At 41.9% G+C, this 19718-nt stretch overlaps 1 protein-coding gene across 1 annotated transcript; it reads right to left on the bottom strand.

Moving 5' to 3' along the window:
• Nucleotides 1–7106: 7106 nt before the first annotated feature.
• On the bottom strand, nt 7107–19688 carry RAB5IF (RAB5 interacting factor). Its single transcript, XM_063453253.1, has 4 exons — nt 19424–19688; nt 13447–13550; nt 11079–11208; nt 7107–7866 (listed from the first exon to the last, which is right to left on the bottom strand). The coding sequence occupies exons 1-4, from the start codon at nt 19532–19534 to the stop codon at nt 7825–7827; spliced, it is 387 nt and encodes a 128-aa protein (XP_063309323.1). The 5' UTR covers nt 19535–19688; the 3' UTR covers nt 7107–7824.
• Between the last annotated feature and the right edge of the window lie 30 nt (nt 19689–19718).

The raw sequence follows: 19718 nt of genomic DNA, 5'->3' as shown, positions 1-19718 counted from the left end.
ACTGGAGAAGGCTTGAATCTCCGACATTCTTTTTGCTGTCGTGATTGCCACCAAGAACAAAGTCTTGTACGTCAGATTAATAATACCCAACTCATCCAACGGAGCAAAGGGGTTGTCTGACAACACATCCAGTACCAAAGGAAGATCCCAAGGAGGAGCATAGTTTCCAGAAGGAGGTCTTATGCGTATAGCTGCCTTAAAGAACCTCGCAATGATGGGGTCTAATGCCCAGGAGGTGTTACACAGGGCTGATAGGGCTGATGATTGCACCTTCAGAGTGCTTAAGCTTAAGCCCTTTTCTAGACCTTCGTTGAGGAACTCCAGAACATCCAAATTCGAGGCTGTAGGAAATTCTTGGACTTATTATTCGCCCATACACGAAACACATCCCATATCCTGTGGTAACATGCAGATGTAGAACTTTTTCTGGATTTCAGTAAAGTATTCACCACCGGCTCTGGTACTCCTTGTTCTAAAAGTCTCTGCTTTTCAAGAGCCATGCCGCCAATTTCCATTGGTTCGGATTGGGATGCACCGCTGGACCTTGTATCAACAGGTCCATTCTTAGAGGAAGAGGCCATGGAGGACCCACGCACATCTTGTTCAGGAGGGGGAACCATGGTCTTCTCGGCCAACTCGGAAGTATAGCAATCACTGTCTTCTTTTCCTTCCGAATCTTCCTCAACAACCTGTGAATCGGGGCGGGGCCGGGCCGCCGAGCAGAGCGGTCGCAGGATGGCTGAGCTCCTGCAAATGCAGACACCTTAAAGCTTATGGAACATACCTTTAAGCACCCAACTCACCCACTACTGCGGCCCTCGATGGACACAGGTTACCGGAACCAGGGAGAGGCTTGCTCCCCGAGTTTTAGTCCCCTGGAGGGGAGATATCTGCAGCAACGAGCGGATCCTTCCCTGGCGGTGAGTGGAGTGGACGGCCGCCGCTCCACTATCCCGCCTAACGGAGCCTGACAGCAACTCTACACCTGTGCGGCCCCGGTCCCGTTTCCCCCCCCCTCTGGACCGGGGGGGTGATCCCGGTCCGCACACGGTGACCGCGAGCGTGAGGCAGAGGGGCTCGATTGCTGCCTCCAAAATGGCGGGCGCCATGAGGTATATCATCTCCCTCCCAAGATTCCAGCTAAAATGGCTCCTACCTCCTGATCCCAGCCATCGCGGCCACTTAAGCCAGCAAGGAGAGGCACAGATGACCCGAACCAGCCGGAAACAGCGGCTGCATGGGAGAGACGGAGTGGTGGGCAGCAACCTTCCCTGCCAGGAGCGAGTATGCCAGCTGCCGGTGCGACAACTGTACTGGAGGACCGATCGGGCGCTCCCACAACACCCAGCCTGCAACAAGTCTGCCCGACCTGCGGACTCTCACGGTCTGTACTCCACGACACACCAGATGACAGTCTGAAAAGCCACCGACTAAAAGAATCCATCACCTGTCTCACATATAGCGACAGCAGTTCAGCAGAACAGACACCGGGAAAGCACTGAAGAATCCACATGCAGAGGTCTAGACTCCACTTCCGAGCACCGGAGGGGTCTCCTGAGCAACGGAACAATGCGGACTCCTGGGGAACCGAGCTGTATTCTCCACAGAACTCTCATTATACGTATGGTTCTAATGTCTTAGCTAATTGCATGTACCTCTACTCTATGCCTGATATAAATATATGTCCACATACCCATTGGCTTGCCCCTTGACAGCATGCACCCGGCGGGGACTCTTACTCATAAAGTAGCCTGCTCCTATGCTTTTTACACACTACCACTGAACCATAGCCTGCTACTCTGCTGACCACATCTTGCAATAGGATGTTTTCACGTTTAGTAAAAATGTAGCTCAATATTCAGAACCAACATATCTATACATTAAGCCTACAAGTCCTATATACCAACATATCTTTTCAAGCTTGCCCAGCCTGCAATTTACACTGTGTTGGTTTCTGTTGGAATTATTACCTTGGCCTCCCAGCTACTAACCATGTAGACTTAGCTTAATGCAACACGCAGTCACGTATACTATGCCTAGGCAGACTAGACGCATGTCTCACCACATTGCTAAACCGTGTACCTACTCGAACAGCTTTGTTCACACTATGTTACTATCTGCCTTGTTGCACCATTTTGTAGATCCTTGACTAATCTTACTTAACAAGACCATATGTCATACCAGCAAGATCAATCTGATGTTATTCTAATGTTAAACTATACCTTTTATAAAAACAAAAAGTGCTGTTCATCTGACATGTAATATATGCTGCTGGATAACCTTTACTGTTGCCAATTACAATGTCTATGTAAACCTGTAAGTTAATGCAAAGCACTACAAAAATAAAGAATTAAAAAAAAAAAAAACAACCTGTGAATCATAGGCAGGGGAGGGAATGCATACCCCAGATCGAAGTCCCAATGATGGGAAAAGGCATCTTGTCCTGCTGACTGATATTCTGCCTTCAGAGAAAAAAACTTCGGGACTTGAGCATTCCGATACGAAGCCATCAAATCGACCTGGGGTGTGCCCCACCTTGATGCTATCTGTTGAAAAACCTCTGGGTTTAATTGCCATTTCTCCCGAAAGAATTTTTGTTCTGCTCAAATAGTCTGCCAGAACATTTTCTTTCCCAGGTAGATATACTGCTTTCAGGCCCTGCAATTTGTCTTGAGCAAATTCCATCAATGGAGATATTTCTCGCAACAGGGCCTTGCTTTTGGTTCCGCCTTGTCTGTTTACATATGAGGCCACTGCTCTGTTGTCCGTCTGGACCCTCACCCAAGAATTCGATATTGCGTGTTGAAACCCTTGCAGGGCATATAAAAGTGCTCTCAGTTCCCTTAGGTTTGAGTGCAGCTTGCTCTCTCTCTGAGTCCAGGATCCTTGAATCCAATCCCTTTCTAAGTGTGCACCCCAACCACATATACTTGCGTCTGTCGTCACCGTGATCCAAGTTGGATCCTCCAGGGGAAACCCCACAGAAAGGTTTTTGGTATTCTCCCACCAAGTCAGGTCGTCTAATGTTCTTCGAGAAATAGGAATGTTTCGATCCCAGTTTTCCTCTTGCGTCTTAAATTCTCGTAGAAACTGCGACTGGATCGGGCGCATCTTCCACTGTGCCCATTTCACCAGGCCTATAGTTGATGTAAGGGAACCTATAAGGCTCATAAATTCCCGTGCCGTAATGCAACTCTAGTGAAGATTCCTTATCTTTGTCTGAATCCTCTCCATTCTTTCCACTGATTCCAAGTTTAGTTTCCACCCATGCTTCACGAGTATATTCACGACCCACTTGGTGTGGAGTGCTACCGTCTGGCTGGATGGTCCTATAATCAGAAAATCGTCCAAGTAATGGTATATCTCTATCCCTTTCTTTCTGATTACTGCGACTAATGCGATAAGCACCTTTGATAATGTTCTCGGAGCCAGGCTTAATCCGAATGGGAGACCCCGGAACTGGTAGTGACTTCCAAAAACACAAAACCTGAGGAACTTCGGATGCCCCATGTTGATTGGGATCTGGTGGTACGCATCTTTCAGGTCGATTGATGTCATCCAATCCCCCGCACTGATGTTTGGAATAATCGTTGAAATAGATTCCATCTTGAATGATTTTCTTTTTAGTGTTAAATTCAACTTCTTTAAGTCCAGGATAAGCCTCCACTTCTTTTGAGGTTTTGGGGCTAGAAAAACAGTAGAATAGTGACCCTTCTTCTTTTCTCTTTTTGGAACGCATTCTATTACTTGATCTTTCAGGAGTTTTGAGATGCAATCTTTCATGGCTTTCTCCTTTTGCTACCCGAGACTGGGTAAAGACATTTTTTGTTGGCATGGTCTCGAACTCTAACCTGTATCCTTCTTCCAATATTGAAAGGACCCAGGCGTCCGTCACACTTCTGACCCAGACAGGATAGAAAAGATGTAATACCTGGCTGGGCTGGCACACGTTCAGAAATGTTTACCTTGTCTAGCTCCCCTTCCTCTGGAAGATTTTTGCTGGGTGTTTCTCCAGTTTGGTCTGGAATATTCTTTCCCCGGTTTATATGCTCTACTTTCTCGAAAGGTCTTTATATCGCCTATCTTTCCATGTTGTAGAGCCGTATTTTCTGACTTGAGGAAGAAACGCTTTCTTCCCATCTGCAGCCTTATGTATCGCTTCATCCAACACCTTCCCAAACAGGAGATCCCCTTGAAAAGGAAGTGCGCACAGGGATGCTTTTGAAGCGTAGTCTGCCCCCCAAGAATGTAGCCATAAAGCTCTTCTTGCTGCTATAGAGAGGCCCATGCTCTTCGCCACCATTCAGGCAACATCCAGAGATGCTTCTGAGCAAAATTCAGTTGCCAGCTTCAGATCTCTCATTCCTTCCAGTAGATGCTCTCTGCGAACTCCTTTAGTGATATCTTCTTCTAAGTTGTCTAGCCATACCTTAAAAGATCTTGTTAATGTTGTTAATGCTACTGCTGGATGTAGTGCTGATCCTAAAGCCAGGTACGACTTTATCAGGCTGGCATCTAGCCTTTTTTCCATAGGTTCTTTCAAATAAGCCATGGAGTCAATGGGAAGGGCTGTCTTTTTTGCCATATGAATGACTGCGGCATCAATCTTGGGAACAGAATTCCAGGTTTTGCAGTCTTCCTTAGCGTAAGGATACAATCTGAACACCTTACTTTTCAGTGTCGCTTTTCTTTCTGGTTTTTGCCATTCTTGAGAAATTATCTCTTTTATGGCAGCGTGTACTGGGAAAGTAGGCCTATTGGCTCTCAAATCCTCAAAATATCTATCAGATTCCTTCATTACAGCTTCTTTCTCTGGGAATCTCAGGGTCTCTCTGATTATGTTGATCAATTTGTCAACTGCTCTAGAATCCAGACTTTTCGAAACATTTTCAGCTTCACCCTCTTCGTCTGACATATCCTCCATCTCCATATTATCACTGGACTCCGAGGAGATTTCTTCTCTTCTCAGGCGTTTAGATGAGGACATCTTGCTTGTGGTTTTGAACCCTTCTGCGATCGCCTCTGCAATCCATTTTTTCAATTCTGTCTGTGGAGACTTTCTTCTCTCCCTTCCTTCAGCGGCTTCAGTCAGACAATCTGGACATAAGTTACGTCCACTAGGTGCAATTTGATTGCAGTTCACACACCTATTGGTTCTCTTTTTATGTTTTCTAGGTGAATCCTCTTGTGGATTGCTCGGGCTGTAAAAAAAAGAGCCATATTTATAATCGTATATTTTTGGCCCATAGTGGCACTCTTTTCCAGTATTTAGGGTAAGAATAAATCAGTCACTTACCCAGCTTCTCCTCTGCCACAAATCTGAGGGGGGGGTTATTGATGCTTAAAGGGGAATTTTTAAGGATACACCGACCCCACATCATTAATCTTTTATACAGCCCTTCCATTTAAAGAGGTACATATACTAAAATGTACCCTAACTCAGTTAGTCCTGCTCTTGCAGGCTGATTACTGAGTTCTTCAGATAAAGAGAGGCTGAACTTTATCTGGAAGGAACCCATGGTAAACATGGGAAGGTGGCCTCAAAAATAAAATTTTAAGGTATAATTCCTGTTTGTCCTGCTAAGGACAGAAAAAAAGACTGTGGGTTGGAAGGAGGAGGGACCTTTTATACCTATAGTCTGGTTGATTAATTGATTGATTGTTTCCTGTCCTGTTCATGTTAGGGGCGGAGCTAACCCATTAGTGATGCTGCCATGAATGGCCAGGAAACACACAGTACGATAAGAGCTGATCGAAAATTAAACCACTTAGAACAGCCAGGGGAGGTGTGGCTAGGTCACCATAAACAGAGATAAAAGTGATTTACCTCCAAACATACTGAGGTTAGAACATATCACACAATACTCTGTGTCTGTATCTGAAATAATATTTGTGTTGATGAAGGCCAATTTTCTGAATCCATAGGGAGGTGCATAGGATTGAAGGATAATCTAGTTCCAGAACATTTGACAACACTTTTTGAAAATATTAAAAGTATACATGTTAAAAAAACGGTTATGAAACCATCTTTAGATGATACTGAAATTATAATAAATATATCCTTATTTGATACCAGTGTGTCTACAAGAAGGGTTAGAACACCACTTGCCAGAATATAGAGATTTAATTGCATTTCTACCTATTTTCTACACTGCCAGTAGATTGGAAATCTGTCCCCAGACTACACTTCTTTAAGTATTACCGTTTTGTACGATTTTCTCTCTTAATGAATAAATGGATTTTTGATTGTGATTGGTGACATGCCTTTGCATAGCTATACAACAGCAGGTGACTTCCTCTACAATGGTCAAAATCCAAAATAAGTGTTTTTCTAAACATGCATTACACCACGGTTTTCTTGAACAAAACATTTACAATTTTTCTCTCTTTCTTCAATAGATTTAGTCACTCTTGCTCGACTGCTTCCCCTAATGTACATGGTTCTATGCCCAATTAGTTTTCCTATATTCTTTTTCTTTCTCTCCTTCCCCTTCTAAACTCATCTCTTGAAGGTCCGGTTATGACATTCTGAATCCTTTTCAAACTTCAATGGCAGTCTAATCCTTAGAGCAGGGCAGCCCAAATGGTAGATCCCCAGATGTAAAAAAATAAATAAATAAATAAAAACTTCCATGATGCTTTGTCATCCTAAAGGCATGCAAAGCATCATGGAAGTTGTAGTTCTACAACATTTGGGTATCTACCTTTTGGACAGCCCTGTCTTAGAGGCATATGATGGATACTATTCTTATCCTTTTGAAATGATAACGTCTTGCTTCTATACTCCTTGGGATCCACGGTAGTAACATATCTTGTTGACATGACCCTTGTGTGGCAAACCTTCATATGTACCCTCTTGTGTTCACTTATTTCGTAATTGGCTAGATTTGTATTCCGTATTCTATTGTTTTTCTCCAAGATATCCTGATTGATATACTTTGAATGCAAATGTTTATAAAATATTTTTCATTATGAAAAATACAAAAATAAAGTTTACACTCACGCTGGGATTTTAATTTACAGCAAGCCCCGATGAGTGTCCAGGTGCCCATTCAAGTTTATGGCATTTCCTGCCCCACTCCCACTAGATCCAAATAAACAAGTAGTAATATAAGAAAGTAATCAATCAATCAACTTTAATTGAAAAACACATTCTCACCAGCTTAAATACCATTTTGTTCAATACTGTCATGTAGAAAGGATCAAGGCTTTCTCAACCCCTAATGAGGAGCCTAGAAAATATTTTAAACCTCTTGGCCAACAAAGGGTTGGAGAAAGAATTAAACATTGCGGTTTGTCCAGGTAGAAGAAATGTCAAGAATTTATTTTACAGCTGTACTCTCCATTACATTTTCTGGTTAAAAAAATTGTCAGCAGTAGCCCTCAATGTTCCATTGTAAAAATATCCAGAATGTCTGGAATAGCATCAATAAGGAGAAGCAGTGTCAGATTCTGGAAACTAGTTCTGGGACACCGGCGAAACGCAAGGAAGACACTGAAATTGGACCATGTGATCTTTTAAGTGGCAAAGGAAGCTGACCACTTAAGTTTCTCTGCTGTGGGTATCAATGGCAGTTAATAGGCTGGCACCTCCAAGGTTAACTGATCCATTTCACGAGGACTCTCGACTATCACTGGCAGAGCTTCAAACAATAAATCAGTCAATGAGTGTTTAAAAAAAAAATTTCATCTTTAGTACACTCCACAGTGTCTACATAGCAGGCCTTAATTTGGGGGTTACGGGAGGGGGGGGGAATCATGGTTCCTCAAAAAGGAAAAAAAAAAAAAAATAAGTTTGGCAAAAAAGGGAGCTAAAAATCCATGTCAATCAAAGTGTATTGCGGTATAGAAAATGACCCACACTACCTGTAAGAAAGAAAGGGGAAACAAAAAGTCAGGTTTTTAAAATACATTGGAGGAACAATTTTTTTGCATGAGATGATATTCAAAAATGATCATCCATTTAGGAAAATTAATGGCATAAATAAAAGTGAATGTCGGAAGCCCCATATCTCCTAATAACATTCTTGCATACATAGACACTTTCTATCTGATACAATGACACATTATGAATTAAGCCTAAATACACCGACCCACTCTCTCCCTTGGATACGTAGTGATATACATATGTCAGTAGGCTAGTAAGGACAGCAATTTGGAGAGCCTGGCACGCTCTTTCAGATTAACAGAGGTGGCCACTGTTAGATTATATATCTATGGGGATGTCCAGCAGAGGATAGAATACCACCTATGTTCACAAAGTACTGGTTTTATATTGAAACTACATGCAGTATTCTTTACCAATGCTTCAATTAAAAAGTAAAACAAAAATGTGACATGTTTTGTCTATTGTAAACTTGGAATAAAGGCCATGATGTAATCGGAACTTTCAAATCCCTTTTCAATTGCACAAATACCATTAATCAGGGTCTATAAAAAGGTACATCACTTCGTAAGACATTCAATGTACTGGCTTTCCTGAAACCAGTAGGCTACATTAGACAATAATGAAAGAATTACAAAATGGTTTGCGATGCTGATCTCAACAATAGAATACTATTAAATACTATTAAAAGAGGGTACTCCCTACTTGTTTAATATGAAAATAGAGAGGACACTTTTTATTATACTGACAAAAGTTAGTTAAAATAAAACCAAAATATATCTAATGCACAGCTAAATATGGCATATCTAATAGCTAACTTTTAGTGTGTATTTGAATGTACTATTAATTGTAGTATAGTGCAGAGTGGTATGATCTCTTCTATAACTGACACCAGCTCCACCTAGTGGATATTATACGGTAAATGACATCACAATAACATTCAAAGGGATATACATTAGGTGCAAGGTACAGTCCAGGGGTAGGTAATGGTCGGCACTCCACATGTTGCTGACTACAGTTCCCATAATGCTGGCAAAGCATGAGGGGAGATGCTGTCCACAACATCTGGGGTGCCGAAAGTTGCCTGCCCTTGGTATAGTCTATTACATATATCTCCTGCCAAAAACTGGGTACTCTGTAAATAGTGGCATGTTTACACATTATACGAGAACTAAATCTAGGCTATTTTTTTTTTTAAATAACAAAAGGTGTCTTAAAAAGCTTTATCTGCTTTAAAACTTGTTTAAAGCGGAGTGCTTCGTTACTCACAACAACACTCTTATAATGTATATTCAGGTGAGTGCACTGACGCACACGCCGTACTCTCAATCTTTCAGCTTTTGTTTTTGTCTGAAGTTGCACGCTGTCAGATTAGGCGTCTGAAGTTGCACGCTGTCAGATTAGGCGTCTGAAGTTGCACGCTGTCAGATTAGGCGTCTGAAGTTGCACGCTGTCAGATTAGGCGTCTGAAGTTGCACGCTGTCAGATTAGGCGTCTGAAGTTGCACGCTGTCAGATTAGGCGTCTGAAGTTGCACGCTGTCAGATTAGGCGCCTGAAGTTGCACGCTGTCAGATTAGGCGCCTGAAGTTGCACGCTGTCAGATTAGGCGCCTGAAGTTGCACGCTGTCAGATTAGGCGCCTGAAGTTGCACGCTGTCAGATTAGGCGCCTGAAGTTGCACGCTGTCAGATTAGGCGCCTGAAGTTGCACGCTGTCAGATTAGGCGCCTGAAGTTGCACGCTGTCAGATTAGGCGCCTGAAGTTGCACGCTGTCAGATTAGGCGCCTGAAGTTGCACGCTGTCAGATTAGGCGCCTGAAGTTGCACGCTGTCAGATTAGGCGCCTGAAGTTGCACACTGTCAGATTAGGCGCCTGAAGTTGCACACTGTCAGATTAGGCGCCTGAAGTTGCACACTGTCAGATTAGGCGCCTGAAGTTGCACACTGTCAGATTAGGCGCCTGAAGTTGCACACTGTCAGATTAGGCGCCTGAAGTTGCACACTGTCAGATTAGGCGCCTGAAGTTGCACACTGTCAGATTAGGCGCCTGAAGTTGCACACTGTCAGATTAGGCGCCTGAAGTTGCACACTGTCAGATTAGGCGTCTGAAGTTGCACACTGTCAGATTAGGCGTCTGAAGTTGCACACTGTCAGATTAGGCGTCTGAAGTTGCACACTGTCAGATTAGGCGTCTGAAGTTGCACACTGTCAGATTAGGCGTCTGAAGTTGCACACTGTCAGATTAGGCGTCTGAAGTTGCACACTGTCAGATTAGGCGTCTGAAGTTGCACACTGTCAGATTAGGCGTCTGAAGTTGCACACTGTCAGATTAGGCGTCTGAAGTTGCACACTGTCAGATTAGGCGTCTGAAGTTGCACACTGTCAGATTAGGCGTCTGAAGTTGCACACTGTCAGATTAGGCGTCTGAAGTTGCACACTGTCAGATTAGGCGTCTGAAGTTGCACACTGTCAGATTAGGCGTCTGAAGTTGCACACTGTCAGATTAGGCGTCTGAAGTTGCACACTGTCAGATTAGGCGTCTGAAGCTGCACGCTGTCAGATTAGGTGTCTGAAGTTGCACGCTGTCAGATTAGGTGTCTGAAGTTGCACGCTGTCAGATTAGGTGTCTGAAGTTGCACGCTGTCAGATTATGTGTCTGAAGTTGCACACTGTCAGATTATGTGTCTGAAGTTGCACACTGTCAGATTATGTGTCTGAAGTTGCACACTGTCAGATTATGTGTCTGAAGTTGCACACTGTCAGATTATTTCCTCCCATAATGTGTATTGCACTTTGCAACACTTAGCACTGTATACGTAGGCACGCCAACTGCTCACAGCCACAGTAATGGCAACTTTGGAAGTAGATTAACATTTAAATATAAAATATATTATATTAAATATAAATAATTTAAATATATACATTTACTAATGATTTTTTTTTTTAGTGCAATAAAAGTAATGCGGACATTGTCACTCAAACATTTTGTGGATGACATCAAAAAGCAAGGGGATAAAACACCTAAAATGACAACTACCATTGATTGTTGTAATTGGTGATTTCAAATTTTTTTTAACAGTAAAGCGACAGGAATGACTTTATTCCAGGCCAACAATATTTGAAATGTTCTATTTTTACACTTTATCCTACTTAATGTCTATCATTATATATAAAAACACAAAAGAAGCTGGTACCAAGAAAAGGGCAAATGATGTCATAAATCCTTCTTTCGTAAGTTCCCAAGTTCCCCCATATTCTTCCTCATCTACTTGTTGGAAGCTGTTAAAATACAGGTACAGTATGCCGGCATTTAGCACACAAAATCTGCAGAATAAAAAATAAAAATGTATGATTAAAAGCGACAAGAGGATAGAAGAAATCACATAACCATCTCAGAACAAACAAGACAACAATTTTGCAGCAGTGTTCAGCAGGTAAAGATGCTTTAAAGCAGGGCTGCCCAACAGGTAGATCCCCCAGATGTTGTAGAACTGCAACTCCCATATTGCTTTGCATGCCTTTAGAATGACAAAGCATCATGGGAGTTGTAGTACTACAACATCTGATGATCTACCTGTTGGGCAGCTCTGCTTTAAGGGGTTACTATAATCACTTCAGTCATTTGAAGTGACCATGGTGGTACTAGTATGTACGTGCTGTGTTTTAGCTTGAAATACTCCCCATAATGACTAATTTCCACTTTTGTAGCAGGGGATAGTTACACCCCTGGCACACGTGCAAAGTGTCAATTCTGTGCATATTTTATTTCTGTTGTCAGAGCGCACAGTGCTCTGGTGCTAGATGTTAAGATATTTTCCCTTGCAGACATGATGATTATTTTTTTATTTATTTTTTATTTATTTTTTAATGCCAGTTTGTGTATTTGAGGTACTAAAATCAACGTTTTCTAAATTAAGTTGGTACAGTGCCTACAAGTTGCTCCCATCCCTCCTTAGTGGCAACACATGTTAATATTATACCAATTAGAAGGCTTTGAGGGGCCGCCTCAAGCGATGATTTCAGATAATCAGTGTATTGCTACGGCTCTTGGACAACAGGATAAAATTATTGTGACTATGAAATGTTATTTAATATGCACGAGTGTGGTATTTAATATCAGACATGTTTAATGTATATATTGTATTTTTTGCAACCTGTATCACTGGATATTTATTTATACTTTTAAGCATTTTACTTCTGAGTATATCAAGATCCCACAGCACCCTCTGGTGGAGATTATATATATACATATATATATATACATATATACACACACACACACAATATATATATATATATTTGTGCTCGGAATTTAAATACGTAATGGATAGTAACTGTGAGCAAAGTTGGTTGTGGTGTGCCGAAACCAACGTACGAGTGGGCCTGTAAATAAAAGAGGGCCCACCAAGGAGAATGTAATTATAACAGGGTGTAGGTGGGTGGGAACAATCAGCTGAAAGGCAGAGGTGAGTAGGGGCTGGGAGTTTAAGTAGGGGACTTACTCCTCCCACAAATTCAGGCCTCCACAAGTTCAGGCCTTTTAACTTGTGCTCGGAATTTAAATACGTAATGGATAGTAACTGTGAGCAAAGTTGGTTGTGGTGTGCCGAAACCAACGTACGAGTGGGCCTGTAAATAAAAGAGGGCAAAAAGATAAATTCGAGAAATACACACTTTATTGCATTTTTTACAAAACCAAGTTGCTGAAAGCTTGGCGAAGCTCTTTCTCCGGCTGTGGAATATACACACACACACACACCTACACCTACCTACCTACCTGTGTGGTCCAACTGGGTTTCCCCCCCCTCCTTCTCGAGTGCAGAAATGTTTGGTCACTGTCTAATTGGGATCTTTCTTAATTTAGGATATAGACTTAAAAGTTTGACTATAAATGCGTGATTGCTTGGCAGCAGTGCGACCAAGTCTATATCTTTATTGTTTTTCACTTTTAGGCAGGACAGACACCGATGCTCAGCCCTTGTTATTTTAGTAGTTAATTCACTGATTACGGGTGTTCATGCCTACTTTTCACGGTCAGCCGCACTTATCTGGAAGGTTATTTAAGTTTGTTCACTGTGCAATACTATGTCTTGAGAAAAGCCTCCTGTTGAGACTAAAACATAGATGTGCGGTGATTGTCAGCTTTTGATATTTAAAAAGCAGTGAAAAGTTTGATTTAAAAATTCCCGAGAGTGCGCTTCTCCTTGTTTGAGATGAATGATAGATAGATCAAAACTATTAAAAGGAGCGCTCTGGGCTACAGAAAAATTGATTTCAATAAAATTGTTATGGTGTCTGAAGGTCATGGGTAGCATCTTATGGGATTAAATTGTTTTTGAAAAGTTTAATAAAGTCCTTTCTATATTGCCTGTGCGCCCTTTTCCCACCCTCCTCATCCAGCTCCAATGCAGAAGATTTTCCCTTAGGCAGTAGTGATGGGCTGAGGGTATCAGCGGACACTCTATCTATCACCAATGGTAGATATAACCCCATTATATAATATCTGAAGAAAATAACAGGACATACAAAGCTCTATATGAAGTCTTAATAGACAATACTTACATTGCTATTCCCACAAAACCCTTCAGCGGTACAATTCCCCAGATCACTCCCAATATAATAGCCAAGATCTGACGGATCCAGTAGATCACATCCAAAAATTCATCCTGTTGGTAGAAAAAGCAAGTGTAAGACATTCAAAAATGCAGACTGAACACACTGCAGATATAAAGAAACAACTGCATGGCTATTAATTTGAAACAGTCTTCCACCTGTGCAGCTATGATCCAAATAAAATACAAAAAAAATAAAATACAAAAATATTCAATATTCAAGTTAAGGTGTTTATTGTGTCAAATACGTAAACTATGGTTCATTGATCATTCTGTTGTAGGAGTTACAGCTGCATAGAATGAGTAAGCTATAACCATTATTATATTAATCATTAATATACTGTGTGAAATGGCTGCGCTTAAGACCACTACTGCAAAGGAGCGCCAAAACCATATTCGTGTGGTAGCAAGAAGTGATTTTGGTAACGCATGCTCTATTTACATCTTGTGGCATTTTCAATCACTGTGAAGTGACAAAAAGTTTTTTTTAAAAAAGGCTTTAAGTCTTTTCACAGCTGTCACCAAGCATGTCATACATGCAGAGTCAGCATTCCCGGGTAAAATAATCCTTATCCTTCTTAAGAAGCTCTCGGTCTTAGAAATATAAGTCACTATGGCAATCCTTAAGGAAAGAAGTGCTCAAAATCAGATTTTTCTGCTGTGGCACGGTACATCACAAAATGCTATGTTGCCACTTATATTTTAGCAAAATCCATAACATGCGTTTTGACAGAGTATTCTAAATGCCAATTAAAATGTATTAAGCATTGTCAAGCTATATAAATTTAGTTCATGACCTCCGAGTAATAAGATAAATTACATTCTGGAACAAGGCAAAACTGATTACATGGCCATACAAATGTGTCTACAGAAGAAAACAAAATAAGGAACGTTTCACATTTAAACAAAAAAGAAGGAAAATCAAATATGGTATGAATGGGGGGTGGGCACAAACAGACGCAGCAAATGTAATTCACCTGTGGCTTAAAGCAGCGCAGTCACTGTGTGGGTTCTTTGCATAATTTGCAAAGACCCCCAACAGTGACATTGCTGCAGGGTGCAGGGGAAGGTGAGCTGCCTCCATGCTCTTCCTGTCAGTCCTCTTCAGCTAATGTCGCCTTAGTACCAGGAGCAGACATCAGCGCTGTACTCTCATGCATGTACGAATACAACTTTGAGGTCTATGAAGGACCCTGCTTAGACAGAGCCTTTTCACCCTCAGCCGTCAGTAGAGCTGGGTCTTGACAATAAGCTCTGTCTTTTTGTCAAGCGTAGGAAAATACCAAGACAAAATAGTCCCTACTTTAGTTTAGAATGTATTTTGACTGGGTTGCGAAATAATGAGAGCATTTCATAAAGTTTTTATCTTTATGAAATTCTCAGATTGGGAGCAGTCTAACCACCGTACCCACTATGTGCAAAGGCCTCCCTTGCGGCCCCTTTCCTCCTTGCTGTATTGCTAATGCAGAACTTCTGCGTCAGCAATAACAATTCATTCTAACATGTATTTATCTCAAGGAGATATTTGCACAAGAAGAAACCACGGTGCAAAGTCCTAAATCTGGAACAAACAGCTGTGAAAATAGTGGAATAATTGCTGCTGAGTGTGCCACACACAAAACCTCGCCCTACAATTGCCCTCAATGAAGTCCAGTGTCTTTCACATTTTCTCTTAAAACTTGAGATAGAGATAGAGATATTATTATTTACAATTCATTCAACATTCTGAAGAAATAATGCATTTAAAGAGCACTAAAATACTAATTATGTTTTATTACTAACGATTATATCTGAGAATATATATTTTTTTAGATGTATTTTGTATGTATAATGTGCTGCATTTTAATTAATAAATCTCTCTATCTATATAATCTATATAATTTGCAGACGATTTATACAATTTGCAGCACATTATTCACGAAAAATACAAAAATCAAGATAGAGATATATATATATATATAGATCTTGAAAAAGACCCCGGCAGGGTCGAAACGTCGATTGATTTTTGTACACTTTTTTGATGACCAAATAAAGCACCAATTTGTCCACTAATTCGAAGACCTGTGAATGCATTTAGATTTTTTTCATTTATGAGTATATATATCTGACGCCAGCAATTTGCACCCAGGCATATGTGATATAATTAATTATTTTTGGAGGAGAGTGCCAAGCTTCCATTTGTGTGTGTGTGTGTGTATATATATATATTTATACAAGCTTTTGTTGTTTTTATATGAGAACATTGGTTTGTTCCGTACGCTTTCTGGAAGACTTTTATCATTCTCCATGATGTGCCAATTCTTATTAATCTCTCGGCAGATGTTAGTTGTGGATGAGTTGTAGGTCATTGGAAAGGGGGTTCGGGTCTGTTTGTCCCGGGTCATTATCACACCCTCGGTCATGTATTCCCTGGCCTTCCTGAGTGCTTCTTCCAGAAAGCGTACGGAACAAACCAATGTTCTCATATAAAAACAACAAAAGCTTAAGGGATCTTTTAGTTCAGACTGATCCCATCAAGAGTTACCTACCGACAAATAGGAACACGAGCAACAATGGATGCATAAGATGCCTAGGATGTGTAACCTGCGGTCACTTGATCCCCTGTAAAACCTTCACCCACCCACATACGGGACAGACTTTTAAAATACAACACAGAATTACCTGCCGGACGGACTTTGTAATTTACAAACTTTCATGCCCATGCGGACTCAACTACGTTGGGAAAACCGAGACGGCCCTCTGTGAAAGGATTAGGGGACATAGGTCCAGTATTAGACTGGCCTATAGGGACAATAAGTCTGACAAACCAGTCGCACGTCATTTTTTGGAAAGAGGACATCCTCTCACAACATTGAAGTGTGTGGCCATAGATCATGTCCCCGTCTCAAGAAGGGGCGGTAACAGACAGGAACGTCTATTACAAAGAGAGACATGGTGGATCAAAAAGTTGGGAACATTAGCCCCACATGGACTAAATGAAAAATTGTCATTTATAGCCTTCTTGTAATCATTTTTACAAGAGTAAGGGCCTTAGAAACCACGTTATGGTAATCTATGGAAGGGGGCTTGGTATCCAGCTGTGTAAGGACCCCTCCTTATGATGAGTTTAAGTTTTCCTCTATTTTTAATTCATATTAATTATGATTTAATGTTATGCTCACTCTATCTCTTGGATTGGGAAACCCCATTTGGGTATCTGGCTGCCAAATTATAACTTTCTTCATATTGGTCTCAGTATAGGTATTCGCATGGGAGGGGTTAGCCCTCTCGCTTGGGAGTTAGGGACTACCCTTATTTACTCTTTAGGAAGGATGGAAGGTTATTTCTTCTGCTGCTCACTGCAGTGTAAGTATTTGTTTGGGCATTTTTTTAGTCTATATTTGAATTGGTTTTTCAGTTCACGTTTGTATTTTTATTTATATTGCAGCATTATGCACTTTATGCGTAAAATAGCACTCACACATAACAGCAAAGTTGCATGTTAGCAATTGATATCACTATATATAGAGATTACATCTATCATGATGTTTATCACACACGGTATTATACACGCTTAAAAAGCAGGTATCACTTTCCCTTGTTTATTATGACACTCAGGTAATATCCTCAAGATGGTGGGTGATATTGCCCTTTAATAACTTTGTCCATCCCAAATTGGGATAGCTTATCACATAATAATAGCATTGAGCGATGCTTTATAGAAGACTTGCACGAAACGTCTTTAAATCCACTATACCTTTAAATGATTTGAGCACTGTTCTATAGAAGACCTGTATGTAGTGTCTTTAGAGTCCACTATACCTTTAAATATTTTTTTGCCACGGGAGGATATGTCTATCTCTTGATTCTATTGGGGTAGCTAGAAGTCCATATGCACCCCTTTGTATATACTCCCTTGGCTTTGCCTATGTTTAAAGCCTAATACCTTAACAGTTAGCTACTCGTATTTATCACGAGAATGCATCTGGATTTCGGAATGGCAGACCTAGTGCGCATGCGCAGTACGTTCCCATAGTGATGGGACACACGATCTACCAGGAAGTAACTGGAGGGCGGATCATTAGACGCAAATAGCGTCTTGATCTCCATAGTGATCGGTCACGTCACGTGGTCATTCGGATCATGTGACAGTGCATGCATTAGCCGGAAGGAGATGTTTCCCGGCGTTTTTGCGGCTAGAGGCTGAAATCCATCACGAATTAGCTGGCGTCAGACCTGAATGGTGAGTCCCAATCTAATTGATGTTCTTATTTAAGCAATGTATTTTCATTTATGTTTTGTATGCTGTCCTGATGAAAGCACACAAGTGGTGCTGAAACGTTGACTACGGAGTAAAAGTAATATTTTTCTATTTTTTGCAAATCCTGTGAGTGCTGGCCTTTTTTGGTTTTGTATCTATTGTGCAACCAAGCACCGGGTTAAAATCTTTATTGGTAGGAGTGCAAGACTTTTTTTGTATTTTGTGTGTGTGTATATATATATATCGCTGTGAAATTAGGCACCTTTAAATAAATGTTATATATGTAGCATATTATAAATAAAAAAGAAAAAAAAATCTACACATCCCAGTGGCTACAGTGAGCCACCCAGTGAGGTTGCCGTCTACAGTAACCCAGTGAGGTTGCCGTCTACAGTAACCCAGTGAGGTTGCCGTCTACAATAACCCAGTGAGGTTGCCGTCTACAATAACCCAGTGAGGTTGCCGTCTACAATAACCCAGTGAGGTTGCCGTCTACAATAACCCAGTGAGGTTGCCGTCTACAATAACCCAGTGAGGTTGCCGTCTACAATAACCCAGTGAGGTTGCCGTCTACAATAACCCAGTGAGGTTGCCGTCTACAATAACCCAGTGAGGTTGCCGTCTACAATAACCCAGTGAGGTTGCCGTCTACAATAACCCAGTGAGGTTGCCGTCTACAATAACCCAGTGAGGTTGCCGTCTACAATAACCCAGTGAGGTTGCCGTCTACAATAACCCAGTGAGGTTGCCGTCTACAATAACCCAGTGAGGTTGCCGTCTACAATAACCCAGTGAGGTTGCCGTCTACAATAACCCAGTGAGGTTGCCGTCTACAATAACCCAGTGAGGTTGCCGTCTACAATAACCCAGTGAGGTTGCCGTCTACAATAACCCAGTGAGGTTGCCGTCTACAATAACCCAGTGAGGTTGCCGTCTACAATAACCCAGTGAGGTTGCCGTCTACAATAACCCAGTGAGGTTGCCGTCTACAATAACCCAGTGAGGTTGCCGTCTACAATAACCCAGTGAGGTTGCCGTCTACAATAACCCAGTGAGGTTGCCGTCTACAATAACCCAGTGAGGTTGCCGTCTACAATAACCCAGTGAGGTTGCCGTCTACAATAACCCAGTGAGGTTGCCGTCTACAATAACCCAGTGAGGTTGCCGTCTACAATAACCCAGTGAGGTTGCCGTCTACAATAACCCAGTGAGGTTGCCGTCTACAATAACCCAGTGAGGTTGCCGTCTACAATAACCCAGTGAGGTTGCCGTCTACAATAACCCAGTGAGGTTGCCGTCTACAATAACCCAGTGAGGTTGCCGTCTATAATAACCCAGTGCGGTTGCCGTCTATAATAACCCAGTGCTTGCTGTCTATAATAACCCAGTGCTTGCCGTCTATAATAACCCAGTGCTTGCCGTCTATAATAACCCAGTGCTTGCCGTCTATAATAACCCAGTGCTTGCTGTCTATAATAACCCAGTGCTTGCTGTCTATAATAACCCAGTGCTTGCTGTCTATAATAACCCAGTGCTTGCTGTCTATAATAACCCAGTGCTTGCTGTCTATAATAACCCAGTGCTTGCTGTCTATAATAACCCAGTGCTTGCTGTCTATAATAACCCAGTGCTTGCTGTCTATAATAACCCAGTGAAGTTGTCCTGGTACATATATAGTAAGCAGTACCTTGTCTTCCCATGCTGCATCCGCCCTCCACGCTTTGCTCCAGGGAGACACTTTCCCCTTCACCCCTCCGTTGGACACGGGCTGCTCCTCTTTCCGCTTGGCGTTACTCATCCTCAGGGAAGGGACGCTGGGACCCCCTAGCAGGGGCCTGGATGGCGGCTGGCAGTGTGGAAGGATCCCCAGGGATCTCAGGCTTCCTCAGAGATGACTGGCTTCTCACAAACCGTGCCCCGGAAGTGACACCTTGGGAAGCCTGGAAGCGGCGCGATAAAACTACGTCACGCAGTGCTGGCAC

This window comes from Pelobates fuscus, chromosome 5, assembly GCF_036172605.1.
Source record: "Pelobates fuscus isolate aPelFus1 chromosome 5, aPelFus1.pri, whole genome shotgun sequence".
NCBI classification, from domain to species: domain Eukaryota; kingdom Metazoa; phylum Chordata; class Amphibia; order Anura; family Pelobatidae; genus Pelobates; species Pelobates fuscus.
The sequence above is the reverse complement of the archived record's forward strand: the minus strand, read 5'-3'. Positions and strand labels throughout refer to the sequence as shown.

What these genes read in the sequence shown, in the direction of transcription:
- RAB5IF (XM_063453253.1), bottom strand. Translation starts at nt 19,534, where the DNA reads ATGAGTAACGCCAAGCGGAAAGAGGAGCAGCCCGTGTCCAACGGAGGG. An exon ending in ATGCAGCATGGGAAGACAAG is followed by an intron (nt 13,551 to 19,423) that starts GTACTGCTTACT and finishes TTCTACCAACAG; the next exon opens with GATGAATTTTTGGATGTGAT. An exon ending in GGTTTTGTGGGAATAGCAAT is followed by an intron (nt 11,209 to 13,446) that starts GTAAGTATTGTC and finishes TTTATTCTGCAG; the next exon opens with ATTTTGTGTGCTAAATGCCG.